Genomic DNA, 18,870 nt, shown 5'->3' with positions numbered 1-18,870 from the left:
CTCTTACATTTGATTTTCTTCTGTCTCTTTCCTCAATTCCTCCGGTTTCTACTTATTTTCTCGTTATCTGCTTCAACTCTTTGATTCAATAACTTTCATAAACTTTCTACTTTCTTCAAACTATGGCTTTCCTTTTAATTTCAATTTTCTATTACTTCAATTCGCTCTATCAATCTATTGTTTGTTTTCATTCTCTTCATACTTAATTTTCATCTGACGTTTCTCCTGGAAAACATTACACTTTCATTTGTGAAGGGCGTAATCGGGACTCACTTGGTAACCGGTGGTAACGGCACAGTGGGTGCGGCAACATCGACGTTTCATGCAATTTAAGGACATTTGGCATCAAACAGAATTTTTCGAAACCCCCGATTTATTTCCCTTGGATGATTTTTCGTCCGATTGATTTTTAAGTCCGATTGAGCTAATATTTGGCATAGGGTGTTTTTTCGAGGTGGTGAACATTTTTTATGAGGTTACATTTTGAAATTAGAGATGACCATTTTCATTGGCACCCTAATGTATATCGTCTCCAATTTTGGTATTTCATACGATCGAATGTTTGCTGAGGTATATGAAAATTATTCCTTCTCATTCTATTGGAATTCAAGAGAGAGATTTCTAGTCAACCGAGAAAAAACGCGAACATAGCCAAGGCCTTTTTCGGACAGTTTTGAGAATCCTGCAATGCAGCATAAATTCCTAATTAGTCTGTCTTTGCTGTTTTATTAATTGTTGTAGTGTTTTCTCACTGTTTTCTTCTTCTACACTGTGGCTTCGTAATATTTCATAAATCTATACAATCAGTAACTAACAACGACGAAGTCATTACTTTTCCTTTACTTTGAATACACATATCTAGGGGTGCCTGTCGACTTTATCTAATCTGCTAACAGTTAGAGTTGAATATCTCTTTCATAAGCGCTTATGTATGGGTTCATTACAGCAAAAGGTACAATTTCACAACAGTTATATCCGGGTTTACTTTGGGAGTAGACTTTAACAGTAGGAATAAAATCACAAAACGAAAGGCAGTAACAATAGAACGTAACATTTTTACACTTTTTCATACAAACAAGGAATACGGACGAAAAACTGTGACAATAAAACTGTCACAGTTTCATTTATAATACACTTCGATTTTATAAAATGAGTTTGTATTTCCTATTCTTTCTGTCATTTGGAAACTAAGTGAAAATTGATTGGGATTTTTAGGCACTTACATGCGAAAAATTAATCCTTAATTGTTAAAAGTAGTTTTTGTGCAGCATTAGTGAACAACACCGGGGGCTATTGTCTTTGGGACGAAGGTTTCCAGAAGGCAATTACAACTCAAGTTTCTGCGGTTCCGTTGTACTGGTAGAATCCATTCATGCTAACACTGTTTTGTGGGGGGAAATTAAAGTGACACCTTGTTAACTTGAGTCGATTTCCGGGGATGTGTGTCGTCAACGGGTTAGTTTGCATTCACTTTTTTAAACTAAGGGGCGGACTCATTACTGGCTCAGCAGACATAAATTTGCTAGTTTTTTGTTGCTTCAGTTTATCCCTAAACACGCCTCATTCTGTGGTGATTTTGCGCGCACTGGAAGCTTACGGTTAGTATGTATTTAGAAGTAGAAATAAGGTGTTTTAAACATTTAAGCATTTGTGTTTTTTATCTGAATCGTGCAATGAAGAGATTGTAAATGTACAGAGATACTTGAGAGAGGTGCTAATACATTACAAGTCTCAGACGAAAATAATCAAAACTGAAAACAGAATCATTGAATAAATATATCACATAAACAAGCTGCTGCTCTTGATGATTATAATGTGTTGTAACGGCTTGTAACGATAGTAACAGTGATGATAATAAGAGTAATAAATAGCACAGGCGTGAGCGAACGTGTGAATTCAATCAGATCACGTTTCCACGATGAGGCAGATTAGTATCCAACACCGTCTTCCAACAACTTACGGAGTCAATTCGTCCGTTTCCTTGATAACGGAGTTCTTTTCCATCGTTTCTCGTCGCAAAATCATTTCATGCATGTGCTGAAAATTGAATCAAATTTATTCAACCATACAACGAATATGTTATCATAAGCAATATACATCTTCATTCTGAACAACGATTATTCGGTGTTGAACAGCGGGTGCTAACTGACAGCTATTCTGCTCCAGATCATCTAGAGATGCTCTCCTCAGAAGCTGGAAAACCAAAAAAAAAATATTACAATATGTTCTAAGCGAGTTAAGCTAGGCCATATACCTTTCCTCGATTCACATGCTCCATGCTTGCATGCCGTGGATACGTTATCGATAGCTTCCTTCGGATGGGCGTCGGACCGTCAAGCTCTAGATTTTCAAGCATCTGAATCATGCTGTGCCGTCGCGACAGAGTAACCAGTGATTGTCGGTGTTTTGTGTGATGCGTCTTGCCCATTCGCACATCGATCGCCTTGAAGTGATTCTGAATCGCTAGACCAAGCTCTGGCGCGGCATCATCATCCATCAACACTTTGCAGCCTTTGAACATTGTGTAACCATCACAACCTCCGTAGATGTAACTCTTCACGCATAGGGTGTACGTTTGATCCATCTTGAGCCATTCGTCACCGATACGAACAAGCCTGGGTTCGACCCTTCGCCCCGGCGGTTGCGTCGGATCAAATGCAAAAGACATTCCCGCTATCTGTGGAAATCGACCCTCCAGTTTCGGATAGGTCGATACAGAATTTTCCAGAGCCTCGTGTAGTACTTTGCCTGTTACTTCGAGCACGATCAATGGATCCTGCATCGGTATAATATTAACCAAATCACGCATCGTGAACGGTCCTGCCTGGTGGACTTGATCGGACCGGAATGTTCCGGAATTGATCATAACTGCATCCGCTCCGGTAGCCGCCAACGCGACGTCACAAATCCAATTGCCCAAATTCGTCTCTGACGTACGTATCACCGCAAATCTTCCCTCCAGTTCAACCGAAAACGTTCCCAACACTTCATCCATCTTGGACTCAATAGTTTCTGAGTATTTTTTCAGCTCCTCCTTCAGCGTCGGATCTTCGTTGTATTTTGTTGAGCTAACGTCTATTTTCTCTACCGAGACACTGATTTTTCCGTGCTCATTCCGGTCAGTGTTGATACCGATACGGGAAAATTGTCGGAAATCTGTACCCGACTTGATCACGTGTGTATCATTGATGTTCAAAATCTCAAACACATGATCATGCCCACCAAGGATCAGATCGATGTGTCCACTGTGCTTGGCCAGTTCAATGTCGTTCGGTGTTCTCATGTGGGTCAGTGCAATGATCACATCACACCCTTGATTGTGCAGTTCGTCCGCCAGCTGGTTTCCAGCCTTGATGAAATCAATATAGGTAACCTCATTGGGATCTATTGTTGGCAGTGTATCGAGCCACTCTTTCTCCACCAGGCCAATCAGACCCACTTTGATGTCGTTGTGGTGCAGAATGTGTGTAATTTTACCGCCTCCAAGCGGTCTACCGGTTTCATTGTCCACTACGTTCGACATGAGCCAAGGGAAGGTGGTCTTCTCGACCCACTCGGCGAGCACGTCCAGGCCGTGATCTGGAAGCAAATAATTATTTTTCAAGGATCAATCGGACATCGTGCCTGTATATCCAGAATAAAACTAAAACAGAATAAAAATTATTTTAAGATAACACAAAAATGTCTGGTCTAACCCGTTTTATGCCAAACGTTCGAAAAACCGAACAACAACTTCGATAATTTTTCATGGCTTTGGAAAGCAACCATATTGTAAGAATTTGTCATCAAATGATAGCATAGTCTATTAGCTATCACCTACTATCAATTTCGATTAAATTTGTATCACTTTATTGGGCATAAAAATCGGTTCAAAGCAACTATGTGCGGTAAGTACATAACAAAAAACAAAACCCTACAAAATTTAAAAATATGTAAACATTTCTACAATATTACAGGAGAATCCCGAATATCCGCGGAATAGTCGGGCAAGCTCAACGCGGATAACGCAATAAAGGACTTAGAATGAGGTGCAAACACGAAAAAAATAAGTTTGAGCATCAAAACTATGATTTATCAACACAGAAATCATTAAACTATCCATCTATGTGGTCGTGTACACCGGTGGCCCAATAATATAAAAGCCATGACAAAAAAAGAAAATTATAGGAGGTTGTGTCCAAGATACGACCGCATTGTTGACATAGGACTACGCTGTTGTTTTTTATAAGTCGCTCGTTTATACATTCGGATATTATTCTAAAATGCTGTGGAATTTTAGAAACAACTGCATAGTAGACTAATCTCTGAAATATTTTTGTCCTTGTAGCATCAGTTGACGATAATTGATTAATGATTCATTCTTGCCCTCGCAGAACAATAAACTAGCTGATCTTATGTCGCAATTTATTTCATGTCAATGCATTGAAAATTTACCTCGAACGCTATTCCTGTGGCCTTTTTCGCAATTGACATAGACTCGGCTGCAGTCGATTATATACATGTTGCACCAGCACCATTATTCCACATAACTACATCAATATATCTTTGGCATCGCATGGAAACAACAACAATGACAACACTTGCAAGTATCAAATATCATGCTACATGTTATTTAGTATTGCCTCAGTGGAATCGCACCTCTAGGCATCGTTTGTATAACATAAACCAAGCGCCAAACAAGCGCTCGCCATAACATGTATACAGAGCCATACATTGGTGGCTTGAAACTACTAGGAATATAAACACTTCTCATCATTTTGCGCTATTCTCAAAAGAAACGCTTCTGTTAATATTACTGGCCTCGAAAAAAGTTGCATTTTGCTACTGGCAAGCCAAACCTAATCACATACAAAATCCAGAACGACAATTACTTCCTTCTTGGTGACTAAACAAGCAAACTACACTCTTTTTGTTAATATCAACAACCTCGAAAACAGTAGCATTGCTTCATTATTATCAAAATTAACGCATATGCAATCCTAGTTGGAGGCAGTTTTGCGACTGGCCCGCGAACCCAAATAACTTATTACATTCCAGTACGACATTCAAGATGCCTGGTATTCCACAAATAATTTTTTAAGGTTGTACCTAACGCCTGCTTCGCCATAACGTCAGTTTAATGCATTGATGCAATGTCAAAGGCACCAACGAAGCCCTGCTTGGAAAAAGACTGAATTATGCCACACAGCTTGTACTCTGCTGTAACACCCATCGATCCGAATTCGTTGATGAGTTTGTCAAGAGCGACCGCCTTCACCACCAGCGGGGGGACCTTGATTTTGGTTGCTGCCAGGGTAACGGCGTTTACATTTTCGACCGACGCGTCGAAGTCGCCTACTTCGCTGTTGTTCGATGCAGTGTCACACTCGCGAAGGCTCGGTTCAGTGGTCTTAGGTTCAGTGCGAGCACTTTTCACTGCACCAACATCGCGTGCATCCAGGGGTTAGACATCAATTGAATATAGGCTACCCAAAATCAAAATCAATATGGCGTCATTTGTTTATCAACATATCATTTACGAGGATTGAAATCGAAAAATGCGCTGCTTTATTCTAACTGCATGAGCGATTTTCATATTTCGGTTTCACATGGAGGTGTTCACATTTAACATGGAGTTTAAAGTTAGCCACTATTCGACTATATAACCGGACCGAGTTGTAAACAACAGTAATTGATAGAACCAAAATGTCAGTGAGCCGCAGCAATATTGGGTACACTGGCAATATGAGGGATTTGACGTTTTAGTCGTACCCCTGCGTGCATCATTAGATGATGCTTACCTCGAAATTTTATTGCCCCTGGCAATGCGTTCGTTTTTTGCAGGGCTCGAGCCTGCCTCCCTCTTCTTCTTGCACATCACACATTACGCGAAGCGTCTAATTTATGACGCGGAAAGAAAAACACACGTTACGAATAACGCGAAAAACGAACTGAAAAAAACACACGACAATATCCAAGTTGGATTACCACTGGTGGGGTCCAATCTTAGATCGAAGCGCAGCGAAAGCAAATTGATCTGGATCGCTCAACAGTCCGATGCCGAATAAAAGTTTGCCTCAGCGATATCCACTGTTTATACTCTAGGCAAGTGTTCCCCTTCATTCTTCTTCTTTTCCTTTGTTCACGGAGATTTTAAATCCTAGGATTTCCCTTTCGTTGCTCGTTATTGACAACTCTGTTCGGGAAAGCACACAAATGGACAGAACAAATGTATGGGAAAATGGAAACGCTTAAAGTTTTCATGAATTTTAACCATTTAAAAACTAGGGGATTCGAATGTATAGCATATCGAACAAATCTTAGGGAATTTCCGATTCGTTTAGTATGTAAATCGCCAAAATCCGTTCGCGGCAAAAATAGTTATTAACGTTAACTTTATTTCATAAAAACGTGACCTGTTTTCTGATTTGGCACCCTTAATGAAAGACGTTGTTCTACGTCAAAAAAGACCATGAACCTCACTCACTTACAAATTCCAGGAAGATCTATAGATTTATAATGGAACTCACTGTCGCAAATAATCGAGGTTCCACTGTACTTTGATAACAGATTACACATTGTGATGTAGGAAAAAACCATTGAATTGAACCTCGTTACAAGTTGCAGGTTTGGCCTTTTTTTGATTTTTTGTCATTTTCTGGAAAACGGAAGAATGGAAAAAAAAATAGTTCTTGAAGATTAGGTTTCTGTAACGCCAATAATCAAAATTACACCAATGGCTTTTGTGAAAAAAAATATTGCCAGACGGCACGAAAATCGTCTCGGTGCACCCATCGAATCAAATTGCACTGCTATTTGTTTTGTTTCCATTCTTCCAGTCTTCCTATGTATCTTGCAAATCTTCTGCAAGCCTCTTAGCTTCTGAAAAGAATGTTGTCTGCAAATGGGTAGAACAGATGTATGGAAAAATGGGGATGCTCCCAATTTTCGTTAGTTTCAACATGGGAACTAGCCAAGTCAAAGGTGGAAACTTCTTTTGTTGAATTTCTTTTCTTTTTATACAATATATATCTTTGGGAGCGGGGACTCACACTGATATTGTGTAAATGCTCTTAATGCGGACTGAATGGAAAGCACAATTTTTGCGAACACTCCCCTGGCAGTCTGCACAATAGCATGCACCACTTGCCCAGATGTATCCGGAAAGGACTTCAATATTCGCCCTCGTTCCCAACGATTCCTTGCTTGCTCATCGATTATTGTCATCAGATCTCCAGGTTCCAGCGGCTTAGATGCTTCGAACCACTTGGCTCCCACGAAATTCGTACCCTTGTCCGAAAATATCTTCATTGGCGCGCCTCTTTTGGCTGAATGCCATCACGCAGGCAGTCGATGACAGACTGTGGACTAACTCGAGATGTACAGCCGGTACAGTAAGACAGGTGAACGGACAGATCCACCTCTTCACTACACTGAATGGCCCCATGTAATCTACGCCGACATATGTCAACGGTCGGATAAAGGGTGTTAGGCGTACCCTGGGCAGTGGTCCCATTTGCGGTGCCTTGGGGACTGCCTTCTTTATTTTGCAGTGTTGACTCTTTTGGCCTACTTTCCGTGCCAGCACTAAAAGCTTGGGTATGTAAAATTGCTGCTGCAGTTCGTTACAGACTGTTCCTCCATTGGCGTGTAGAAACCGATGATGAAGAAATGTACCAAAAGAAGGTTAATATGATGATCCCTAGGCATCACGACCGGATATTTCGTTGCATATGAAATGTTTGGTGCGTTTACCATCTGGGTTCGAACTCGAATAACTCCGGATTCATCCATAAAAGGAAACAGCGAGTACAATGAACTGCTTCTGTCAACGCAAATGCCGTCATGCCAAAGTATCTGTTCTGCTTTCGCGAAATCGTCCTTGCTTAATCCATGTTGCAGATGTGCCACAAATTCCAGTGGATCGTACAGCTTCATTACGGTTCCTAGGACTTGAAACGCCTTCCAATTCTGTTTGATCGAAAGTAAAGTGATCTGCTGTAGGAACCCACATCACACCTGAAACGCGCTTGTAGATAAAATCTTTCTCTAGGTTTATGGACTTGTTGCTTAATGATTCGGTTTCACCTAGAAGGTCGACCCCCTCTTGCGAGTTGGAAAGAATTTTACTAAATTCGAATCCTGCTGCTGCGTGGATTAACCGTACTTGTTGGACATGTTGTACAGATTCTTCGACCGAGTTGACGCTATCGAGATAATCATCAACATTATGATTGTTAACTAATGCCTCTTCTGCTCTGGGAAACAATTTCACGTAATCATAAGCATTTTTGTTCTTTACAAATTGTGCCGTGCATGGCGATCTGGTCGCCTCGAACATCGCGCAATTTATGACGTTGACTTGAATGTCATCCTCCGAGCTGGTGCGACCATTTGTCTATCTCCCGAATAAGAATCCTCAGGAACATCTCGCAGACGTCGGAACATACCGCAATCTTGCCTTCCCTGAAACGTGGCAAAACTTCTACGAGAGACAGGCCCTTAAGTTGAATGAGACACCACCTGCCTTCGCCGCAGCATCCCACACCATCCGAATTTTGTTGTGTTTCTTGAGATTTTTACCACTCCTCACGGGAGGTGCCGCATCCGCTGCGTATTTATCTTCTTCAAATCTTCCGGGGATACCTTACAGATATAATGCTTCTGTTAGTACCTCTCCATTTGCCCGTTTACTCTTCTACGTAGTTCAGAATCTTTAGCCAGCCGTTTCGCTAAACCTTTCATTATGCTGAGTGCCGTTGGGCTTTGAGCCAAATGCTGTTGTGGATTTCTGTAGATACTACTCGATTCGTACGGGATTGCCGGAAGCATCTTAGGTGCACAGGATGTTATCGTGTTCGTTCCTGAATACGAGTAAACCGGTGCAGTGCCCAGATAAATAGAAGGGTTTAGGTTTACAGTCAATGGCAAACTGCTTCTAGTTCCCATTTACCTCCACTTGAGCATTCTTGGTGAGCCATTTCTCCATCTGTTCACGTTTACGCTTACGTTCACGCTGCTCGAAGAATCTTTTCCATCTTCAGCCTGCATTAACAACTGGTATCTTCGCCACAGGTACTCTTCCTCCTCTTCAATCCGCTTCTCTTCTTCTCCAGATTTCGTTACCTCGAGAAGTTGTAGGTTGAGCTGCAGTTTATGAGATTTTTGGCTGCTCTTGCTAACGGAAGATTCGTTGAATAGCTTTTCTAATGCTGAGTAGTGAAAAATAATAAATCGCGTTACACTATGGAAATGGATAATTCTAGTTTGGCATCGCCTACCCGCTCGTGAGGGTTCGGAATGGTGGTTCACAAACGCAACGACGAGGAATCTCGGCAACACTACCCGTCACAATCCCCAGATATGATGGTCTGGCTGATCAGCAGTTCCGCTCATGTAAATACATCAACAAATGGGTTAATTCGTCGATAGCTTCAAAAGACGAAGACTTTCGAAACCATGTGACCATACTTTTAAGCATATTTTGAATGTTTAAATTTTGAATAATGCATTTTATTCGAAAATAGGGGAAGCTTAATTATGCCAAAAAAATAATAGGCTGTCAAAAAAGTCCTGCGGTATTTTTTTTTAAATTTTCATTTGTTCATAAAATTAGTTACAATAATTTGTTTTAAGTCAAATATGCGCCGTTTTGTTCGATGACTTGTTCCCAACGAGATGCCAACTTCATAATACCCCTGTTATAGAAGCTCGCTTCCTTATTGGCAAAAAACTCGGATTGCCAATTTTCACAGGCCTCTGACTACCTAGCTCGTTCGCCATGGACAAAAACAGGTGGTAGTCACTTGGTGCAAGGTCCGGACAATACGGCGGATGCAAAAGAACCTCCCATCCGAGCTCCCGGAGCTTCTGGCGCGTCACCAAAGAAGTGTGTGGCCTGGCGTTGTCCTGAAAGAAGACAATGCGGCCTCTGTTTATCAAAGATGGCCTCTTCTTCATGAGTGCTACCTTCAAGCGGTTCAGTTGTTGGCAGTACAGGTCCGAATTGAGCGTTTGGCCATAGGGAAGCAGCTCATAATAGATGATTCCTTGACAATCCCACCAAACACACAGCAGAACCTTCCTGGCCGTTAATGAGGGCTTGGCTACCGTCTGAGCCGCTTCAGCGGGCTTCGACCACGACCATTTGCGCTTCATGTTGTCGTAAGTGACCCACTTTTCATCGCCAGTCACCATCCGCTTCAGAAACGGGTCGATTTTTTTGCGATTCAGCAGCGATTCACATGCGTCGATACGGTCAAAGATGTTTTTTTTGCGTCAACGTGTGTGGCACCCATACATCGAGCTTCTTTGTGAATCCAAGCTTCTTCAAATGGTTAATAACGGTTTGATGACTTATCCCCAGTTCTTGGCCGATGCTACGGCTGCTACTATGCCGGTCTTTCTCGGCTAATTCAGCGATTTTGTCGCAATTTTCGACGACAGGCCTTCCGGAGCGTGGCGCATCTTCGACGACCTCTACACCAGAACGAAAACGTTGAAACCATCGTTGTGCGGTGGAAACGGAAACTGTATCGGGTTCATAAACTGCACAAATTTTATTGGCAGCTTGAGATGCATTTTTGCCTTTGTCATAGTAGTACTGTAAAATATGTCGGATTTTCTCTTTATTTTGCTCCATATTTGCGACACTATAACTCACGAACAACTTAACCAAACAAAACACTGTCAAGGACTATAAAATACCTTTCCAACAAGCTATAGTATGACTCGATACAATGAATACAACTAGAACTACGCGCTTACAACGACACCTCGCGGAAATACCGCAGGACTTTTTTGACAGCCTAATATATATAATTGAACGCCCTGATGAAAATACTATTTACAACCTCACGACGATGTATGACATATATATGATTTATGCCATGTAACATTAAAAGAGTTTTTCCATCGAGGGAGAAATATCTCTCAGTTAAAGTTAACGACTGTGACTCGCTGATAAACATGGTGACGATGAACTGTATTGCTTAGACTTTACATTCAATTTTGTAATCAAAATCTTCATCCCAGGGATTCAGAACGTAGTTTAGCTTACCGAAATCGTGGTTCCCAAACACGGCGCAGTGCGTTCCAACGGAGTTCAGCACCGGCACCATTTGCTCGCCTCGTGTAAAAGTGCTAACTAAAATAAAATCGAAATTGTAACAGTTTCAATCAAAGAATACATCATCGGGCGAGAACTACTTACGCATACTGGGCGAGAACGCATCGCCACTGAACAGCACCAGGGGATTAAGGTGTCCGAAGGATTTGATCGCAGTGCAGAAGCGTGCCGCTCCACCGATCGGTTCCTGCTTGCAGGTGGCATCAATGTTGTACACATCGTTATAGTGAATGATGGTTAACTTGTCATTATTTTGTGCGGCGCTGGAACTCATACTGTCGCGGTCATTCACGTGTATGCCCTGCTTGATCAGTGTTCCTGGGTTCAGGTGCAGCAAATTTGGGGTGTTTGATTGGAGCTGGGTTACTGCCCGTTTGCCTGCCTCGCGCACTTCCACCGATGCCTGTAAGAGATTTTCCAAAAATGTTGAATTAGTTGTGAGGACACGTGTAGCGAATATTTCTACATCCGACAGGGTGGTTCACAACAGCAAGAGGTTAGACACAGGGTTTCCATTTTGAACGTGCTTGAGGTATGATGGTGCGACAGAAAAGGTGAAGTATCCATAATTTTGCTTGTATAGCCCTTGTCAGATGTTTTATGAATGCTTCCAAAATTACGAGGGTAAACGTGATAAAATATAACATACTAAGCCAATGGTAGGCACTTAACTTAAAACGCTCAAAGGATTCAGACAAAATAAGACATAAGCATAAAAAGGGTAACAAATATATTGTACATACAAAAATAAACACACAGACATGAATGGGATACGACACGCACGGCGTCACTCGCCATAAATGAACAGCGACACATTAACCGTCCCCCACGGGATGGGTAGACGGTGAATGAATTACATTCTCCAGGGGGCGGGAGGAAGGTGTTGGGGGAGAGAAAAGGGCAAATTGGACACCTGTTTGAGCCAGCCGACGACATTCTTCAGTCCCTGAGACACCTCTGACGTTTCGATGCTGGTCGAGCCACTATCGACTATGTCACCCCATTTGGAGCGCAGTGCCGCCTGGGATGCGAAGCCAGCCATCTTCCACGGCCCAGCTAATCGTCGCTTCCCGGATCGCGTTCAGGGATCTTTGCGGGGGGGCGCACGCGATACGCAAGAACGGCGATGTTGCCGAAGCGGATGAGATGTAATGAGAAAATTAATATATAATATATGAGTTATTATTTTCTGCTTCTTCTGGTTGACGCTGACGGTGAAAAGTGTTTTGATGGCACTTGTGGTGGTGGGAGTTGAAAATGGTTATTTGAGCCGTGAATATGGTGAATGTATCGATCAAACTTGAACGTGATGTTAAAACATAATTTTAATAATTGTTCTGGCGAGGGGGAAGCAGCGTGTTGATGGAAAAGCACCATTGTGGAAAGTATGGTTTCAATAGGTGAAAGTTTGGTCGGTGAACTGGAAGCGTTAATTTACGATACGTTCTACATAATGTGTTTTCAACTGGGGGAGGAAATATTATCAATAATTTTCTGAGGTTGAACTTGTATTACATCAGCGCTTTCATCTTCGATAATTGTTATGAAACAACTACAGATAATTTAGCCTGGCTAGTTTTAATTAATTATATAGGGTGTTTCAACTAGAGGTGTAGTGTACAAATGTTTATGATAAAACCCAAAATTTGCGGAATGTCTTTTAAACTTTTATTGTGTTAGGGACAGAGGAAAGTAGATACATATCTGATGTTCACAAAGAATTAAATAGATCTGGTTTATCTTTCATAATCTTACAAATTATGTATGTTTTTTCAAGTAAAAATAATTCCGACCAGTACGACACTCATGTCCAAATTTAATACGACCGTAAAGGGTTAATAGCAGGATCTTCCAGCCAATTGATGTCACCGAAACTTCACGCGCAATACCTCGATTGTTTTACGACTGGTATGGCATGTGCAAGTTAAAGCTCACGTGGGTATTGTGTGGACTTCAGAATGCATATTGATAGCACTGCCAGCTATAACTGTCTCGCCATACTCGTCCATCCCTTTTATTTATACCCCTTTCATAGCAACCCTGGAGCTCGGTCTGACAGCTCATATGAGCACGGCACATGGACAATCGTCCTTTCTTTCCTTGTTACAGCCATTGCAGAGGCAAGATGTGTTTGCGAGTCCCAGGGCAAAGCAACATACCCCACGAAGACCTGTGATTCACACATTGGCGATCCTGCCAGGAGCTGAAGTTTTCTGCAGTACCGTTACTTGTTTCCGTCGCAGCTAACTGACTGTTTGGCCGATTATTTAGCGTGTGATAAAGTGAAAAAGCTTAATAAGTTTCGAAAATAAAAAAAAACGTGGAAGTGAGAAAAAACATGGCTGTCGTCCTAGCTTAGTAATTGTGATTGGTGTATTATCGTCGGTAGCACGAAAAATGGTTGAGCGCGAGTGTTTTTTTATTTCACTTTTCGTTTGGTTAATAAAATCAAGGCAAAATGTGAAGTGATGTTGATCTGCTCCTGTGGCCGAGTGGTTAACGCCACACATCATCATGCCGGTATTTCGGGTTCGATTTCCTCTCTGGTCGGGGGAATGTTTCGCCAAAGAAATTTCCTCCGACTTGCATTGGGGTCAAGCGTATTCTAGAGCATGCCACGCAAAATGCTTCAAAGGCGTGCTATTTGGCATAGAAATCTCAACTAAGTACTGATAAAAATGATGCAAATAATACTCCGTTGAAACGGCGAAGTTACTCTATAATATATAAATTGAAATAATATAAATTGAAAGCGGATCGAGACGACCGCGTTAGGTTCAAATGAAAGCGGATCGCGACGACCGCGTTGGTATCAATTGAGAGCGGATCGCTACGACCACGCTAGGTTTAATTGAAAGCGGATCACAACGACCGCGCTATGTTAAATAGGAATATTATCGCGACGACAACGCTTGATTTGATTGAAGCGGCTCGTGGCAACCACAAATTTGAGATAAGACATGCTCATTCTAAAGCGGATTATGAAAAAATGCGGTGAAAATTCTATCAAAAGTGGTCATGCAGTCATACCACAGACTCTACGCCAGAAGAAGGTATACATCGCTCATGAGGGTCACCCTACTACGGCCATGTTTATAAATATATGGCAAGAATGCGTATGGTGGTCTAATATGTCGAACGATGCAAAGGAATGGGCGACATCGTGTGCGGTTTGTGCAACCAGCGGGAAATCTAAAAGTCCACAGGTCTTTGTTCCCGTGAGAAAAACAATCGTTTTGCCCCTTCCTTGTGAAGACGAACATATACAGTAATGTCGTGAGCGCGGTATCAATACTATTGTATTCCCAGCAAAATGGATTGGGAGAGAACTGTATAGAACTGGTTAGTAAAGCAATGGTATCAACAGCTTCAACTGGGACAACACTAGAAAGGAATAGAAAGCAGAATCGCAGTTCGATCCTCTTAGATATACCGCGATGGAAGAGCGGAATGGTATGCTTATCCTGAGAGATGAGAATGGTCACGTGATGAAGACACGTTTCACCGGCGGAAAAAAGTTCACCTATGGCGAAGTTCTAAAACAACGGTCAGCTAAAAAAGAAACAGCGATAGAGATCGAGAGAATATCGTTAATGTTAGGGAAGCAGAAGGAAGAATTAGATGATAATATAATGCTCCTTATAAGAGGGCAGCATAATTTTTTTGGGGAATAATGACTGAAGAGAGTCAATTTTTTGACGTAGAACTACGTCTTTCATTAAGGGTGCCAAATCAGAAAACAGGTCACGTTTTTATGAAATAAAGTTAACGTTAATAACTATTTTTGCCGCGAACGGATTTTGGCGATTTACATACCAAACGAATCGGAAGTTCCCTAAGATTTGATTGATATTCTATACATCACAATTCCCTGGTGTGTAAAGGGTTAAAATTCATGAAAACTATAAGCGTTCCCATTTTCCCATACATTTGTTCTGTCCATTTGTGTTCTTTCCCGAACTGAACTGTCAATAACGAGCAACTTATCGATGACCAACGGAGGGGAAATCGTAGGAATTAAAGTCTCCGTGAACAAAGGATAAGTAGAAGAATGAAGGGGAATACTTGCCTAGAGTATAAACAGTGGATCTCGCTGAGGCAAACTTTCATTCGGCATCGGACTGTTGAGCAATCCAGTTCACTTAGCTTTCGCTGCGCTTCGATCTAAGATTGGACCCCACCAGTGGTAATCCAACTTGGATATCGTCGTTTGGTTTTTCTGTTCGTTTTTCGCGTTATTCGTATCGTGTGTTTTTCTTTTCGCGTCATAAATTGGACGCTTCGCGTAGTGTGTGATGAGCAAGAAGAAGAGGAAGGCAGGCTCGAGCCCCACAACAAACGAACGCATTGTTAGGGGCAATATAATTTCGAGGCAAGTATCATCTAATGATACACGCGATGTTGGTGCAGTGAAAAGCGCTCGCACTGAACCGAACCTTCGCGAGTGTGACACCGCATCGAACAACAGCGAAGTAGGCGATTTCGGCGCCTCGGTCAAAAATCGCCGTTACCCAGGTAGCAACCAAAATCAAGCTCCCCCCGCTTGTGGTGAAGGCGGTCGCTCTTGACAAACTCATCAGCGAATTCGCATCGATGGGTGTTTCAGCAGAGTACAGGTTGTGTGGCACAATTCAGTCTTTTTCCAAGCAGTTAACATTGTTTGTTTTCCGTCATCATAAGTGCTTCGTTGGTGCCATTGAGAATTCATCAATGCATTAAACTGACGTTATGGCAAAGCAGACGTTAAGGTGCGCCAAAGCATTATAGAATAATATCTGAATGTATAAACATGCGACTTATATAGAATAACAGCGTAGTTCTACGTCAACAATGCGGTCGTATCTTGGACACAATCTTTTATAATTTTTTTTTTATTTAGTCCCCACATTTCGTTTTTTTTAGAGAGGGGAGAGGATGTGTGGAATCCAGAATGCTTATTGATAGCATTGCCAGCTATAACTGTCTAGCCCAAGATGGTAGAGTTAACAGGTGGCTCGTAATTTACACTTTTTAGAAAAGACGTATGAGGAATGGCAAGACGAAAAGTTTGGATTTGTTTATGTTATTACTTACGTTGGTATGGTTACATTTGATTTCGTCGAAGGTATTTGAAGCAAGTATTTGAAGAAGTAAATAAACAGTTGTCGTTGAAAATAGTAACCTAGTAAACTTTATGCATATGCTTCCGCCAGCTGGCTCGGCTAATGTGATATGATTTATTCAGGGAATGCTTTGATCGTGGTACCGCCACTGGCGCATAATTTGCAGCTTTGTTTTATGTGCTAGTTCATAACGGCAATCAACCGTGCCGGCGAAACTGTAGTCAATGTTTAGTGTTGTTTGGATACCATCTATGTAAATAAGTTCAAACTTACGGGATACGTCCGAACGGCGATTCTGACATTACATTTTACCTTCCACTTCACTTACCTTGGTCTAGCCATACTCGTTCATCCCCCCTTTAATTAATACCCCTTTCATAGCAACCCTGGAGCTCGGTCTGACAGCTTCCTTGTTACAGCCATTGCAGTGGCAATATGTGTTTGCGAGTCCTGACGCAATGTAACATACCCCACGAAGACCTGTGATTCACACAGGTATCATAGTTCCATTTTTATGAACTGTGTTTTTGTGTTTCCTCGTTTTATGAATGGGCTAACCATGATCCTCAAACCGGGATTCCACTGAGGCGACTGTTAGGCGACATATAGAATCCGATATCAACACACTCTACACATAGTTTTTCCGTCGAAGCAATACGATACGACAATCTTACATTGTTATATTAGGCTGTCAAAAAAGTCCTGCGGTATTTCCGCGAGGTGTCGTTGTCAGCCTGATATATTTTTTTGACAGCCTAATATAATTGTCGAGAAATATCGTCCTTTATCCGATAACCAACGGATCTGTGCGCCTTACGTTTATAACATTAAATAAAAAGTTTTCATAAGCGAACGGCTTCAAAGAAGCACTGATAAGCACAGATCTATGAGCAGTCAAAACTGCTATTAATGAACGAGTCGTGTTCCTTACACGACGATGGTACAAATAAACAGCTACCATAATGTGAAAGATAGACCCAAAGAGAGACTTTCGAGGTCGGTGCGGCTGCACAATGCCATCCATGCAGTTCATGAACGCGTTCGGCATAATCCTCTCCGCAAACAAGAACGTCTAACTGTCGCAATGATTTTTTCCAAGCACACCTCAGTGAATCCTGATTCTTACCCTTCCATCTCTTCCATGATAATCGCCAGAGAACCATTGATGAAAAATAAGGCGATGAATCAATTATCTCGAGTCGATTAATCGGAACAATTACCAAATAGCTGAAAATCATTCGACTGTTTGATGAACGATTAGTCCGAGAAGTTCCAAAATATATATTTTTATCAAGGCTCATATGGCGTTAGCCTGACGGGGCCGGAAGAAGATATTTTGACAGTTTTTCTTATTATCTATGTTAGTAATATGTAACCGATTACTCGCGGTCGGCTCGAGGTTAGTATTACAAGAGTTATCGTAAGTGGGATATTGGTTGCTGTCTCCTATGCTCTGTACGTGTGCCCGACACGGGATACTTCCTATTGGGATGCAGCTGACCATTAATCAGCAACGCCCCCTAGTCTGTACCCCATATCTAGCGTGGTGCGTCTTCTCGACTCGAGGAATCCAGGATAGAATGGTCACTAACCGGCGCAATCATCAGCTCGTTTAGAGTTGTCATGAGCGGTACAACCTTTGGCTCTTGTTGAATGAACAGTGGACTGCACAACCTTCGGCCCGTGTATCTGTAAAGAGTGTGTGTATGTATTGCCGCGACTAAGTAAAAGTTTATAGATCGGATAGGTGGGATATGAAACAGGGACACAACGAAGTAAAATGTCATTAAACGTTGATATCGGCGTTTCTGAGGAACAGGTATAGATGAAGCAGAAGATCAGGATCACGGCTACCTAAGATATCCCGGACGGGGATAACCGATTGTCTGCCTTGTGCTCTCAGTGCTCTAGAGATATACACGACCAGACAATATGCTCGATGTCGTGGTAGCCATCGCCACAATCACAAAGATTGTTTGCTGCAAGCCCAATGCGATAGAGATGCGCGTTTAGATTGTAGTGATTGGAAATAAGTCGAGATATCACGCGAATGAAATCACGACCTACATTCAACCCCTTGAACCATGCACTCGTCGAGACCTTAGGGATAATCGTGTGTAACCAACGACCGAACTCATCTTCACTCCACATGCGCTGCCAACTTACGAGTGTGTGCTGACGAGGAATGTGAAAAAATTCGTTATAAGCAATTTGCCTTTCAAAAAGTGTGCCTTCTGAAGCGCCCACCTTAGCTAGCGAGTCCGCTTTCTCATTCCCCGGAATCGAGCAATGAGAGGGAATCCATGCGAAGGTAATCTTGAATAATTTTTCGAGGCACTGGAATTTTCATTGAAGATGCCGAAGCCAGTGGACCCGTTTATGAATCAACCGTCAGTAAAGAAAATTTTATCAGATCTAACTTTGCTATATTTTTTCGAAAATATCGACGGAATAGCATTGGATCGAAGATGATCTGGGATTCCATGGATTTTTTGTCGCATGGACAGATCAAAAATGAGTTTTCTCCGTAGATAATTCGATACCCAGCTTGAGGGCCCACGTGAACAGATTGTTCAGGGTATCTTGCAACGACCTTGCAGAACGACGGGATTAGTACCCGTAATGGAAATAACTCCATCCATAACTCCAAGTTGTCTCAGC

At 42.0% G+C, this 18,870-nt stretch overlaps 1 protein-coding gene across 5 annotated transcripts in view; it reads right to left on the bottom strand.

Annotated features, from left to right (window-relative positions):
• Positions 1-706: 706 nt before the first annotated feature.
• Positions 707-18,870, bottom strand: part of LOC129765118 (snake venom 5'-nucleotidase) — a 106,428-nt gene continuing 88,264 nt past the window's right edge. For 3 of the 5 annotated variants that reach the window (XM_055765002.1, XM_055765003.1, XM_055765001.1), the window contains exons 2-7: positions 11,192-11,510; positions 11,039-11,125; positions 2,255-3,579; positions 2,098-2,193; positions 1,961-2,037; positions 707-1,381 (exon numbers count right to left, since the gene is read on the bottom strand). In XM_055765002.1, the coding sequence (XP_055620977.1) occupies positions 1,333-1,381; positions 1,961-2,037; positions 2,098-2,193; positions 2,255-3,579; positions 11,039-11,125; positions 11,192-11,381 (1,824 nt within the window). In that variant the 5' untranslated portion in view covers positions 11,382-11,510 and the 3' untranslated portion in view covers positions 707-1,332. Of the gene's footprint in view, positions 1,382-1,960; positions 2,038-2,097; positions 2,194-2,254; positions 3,580-11,038; positions 11,126-11,191; positions 11,511-12,020; positions 12,197-18,870 lie in introns of all 5 variants that reach the window. The other 2 variants (XM_055764999.1, XM_055765000.1) reach the window with 1 other exon arrangement.

The sequence above is a fragment of the Toxorhynchites rutilus genome, chromosome 2 (genome assembly GCF_029784135.1).
Source record: "Toxorhynchites rutilus septentrionalis strain SRP chromosome 2, ASM2978413v1, whole genome shotgun sequence".
NCBI classification, from domain to species: Eukaryota; Metazoa; Arthropoda; class Insecta; order Diptera; family Culicidae; genus Toxorhynchites; species Toxorhynchites rutilus.
Note: the sequence above shows the minus strand (reverse complement) of the source record. Positions and strands in the feature narration are given on the sequence as shown.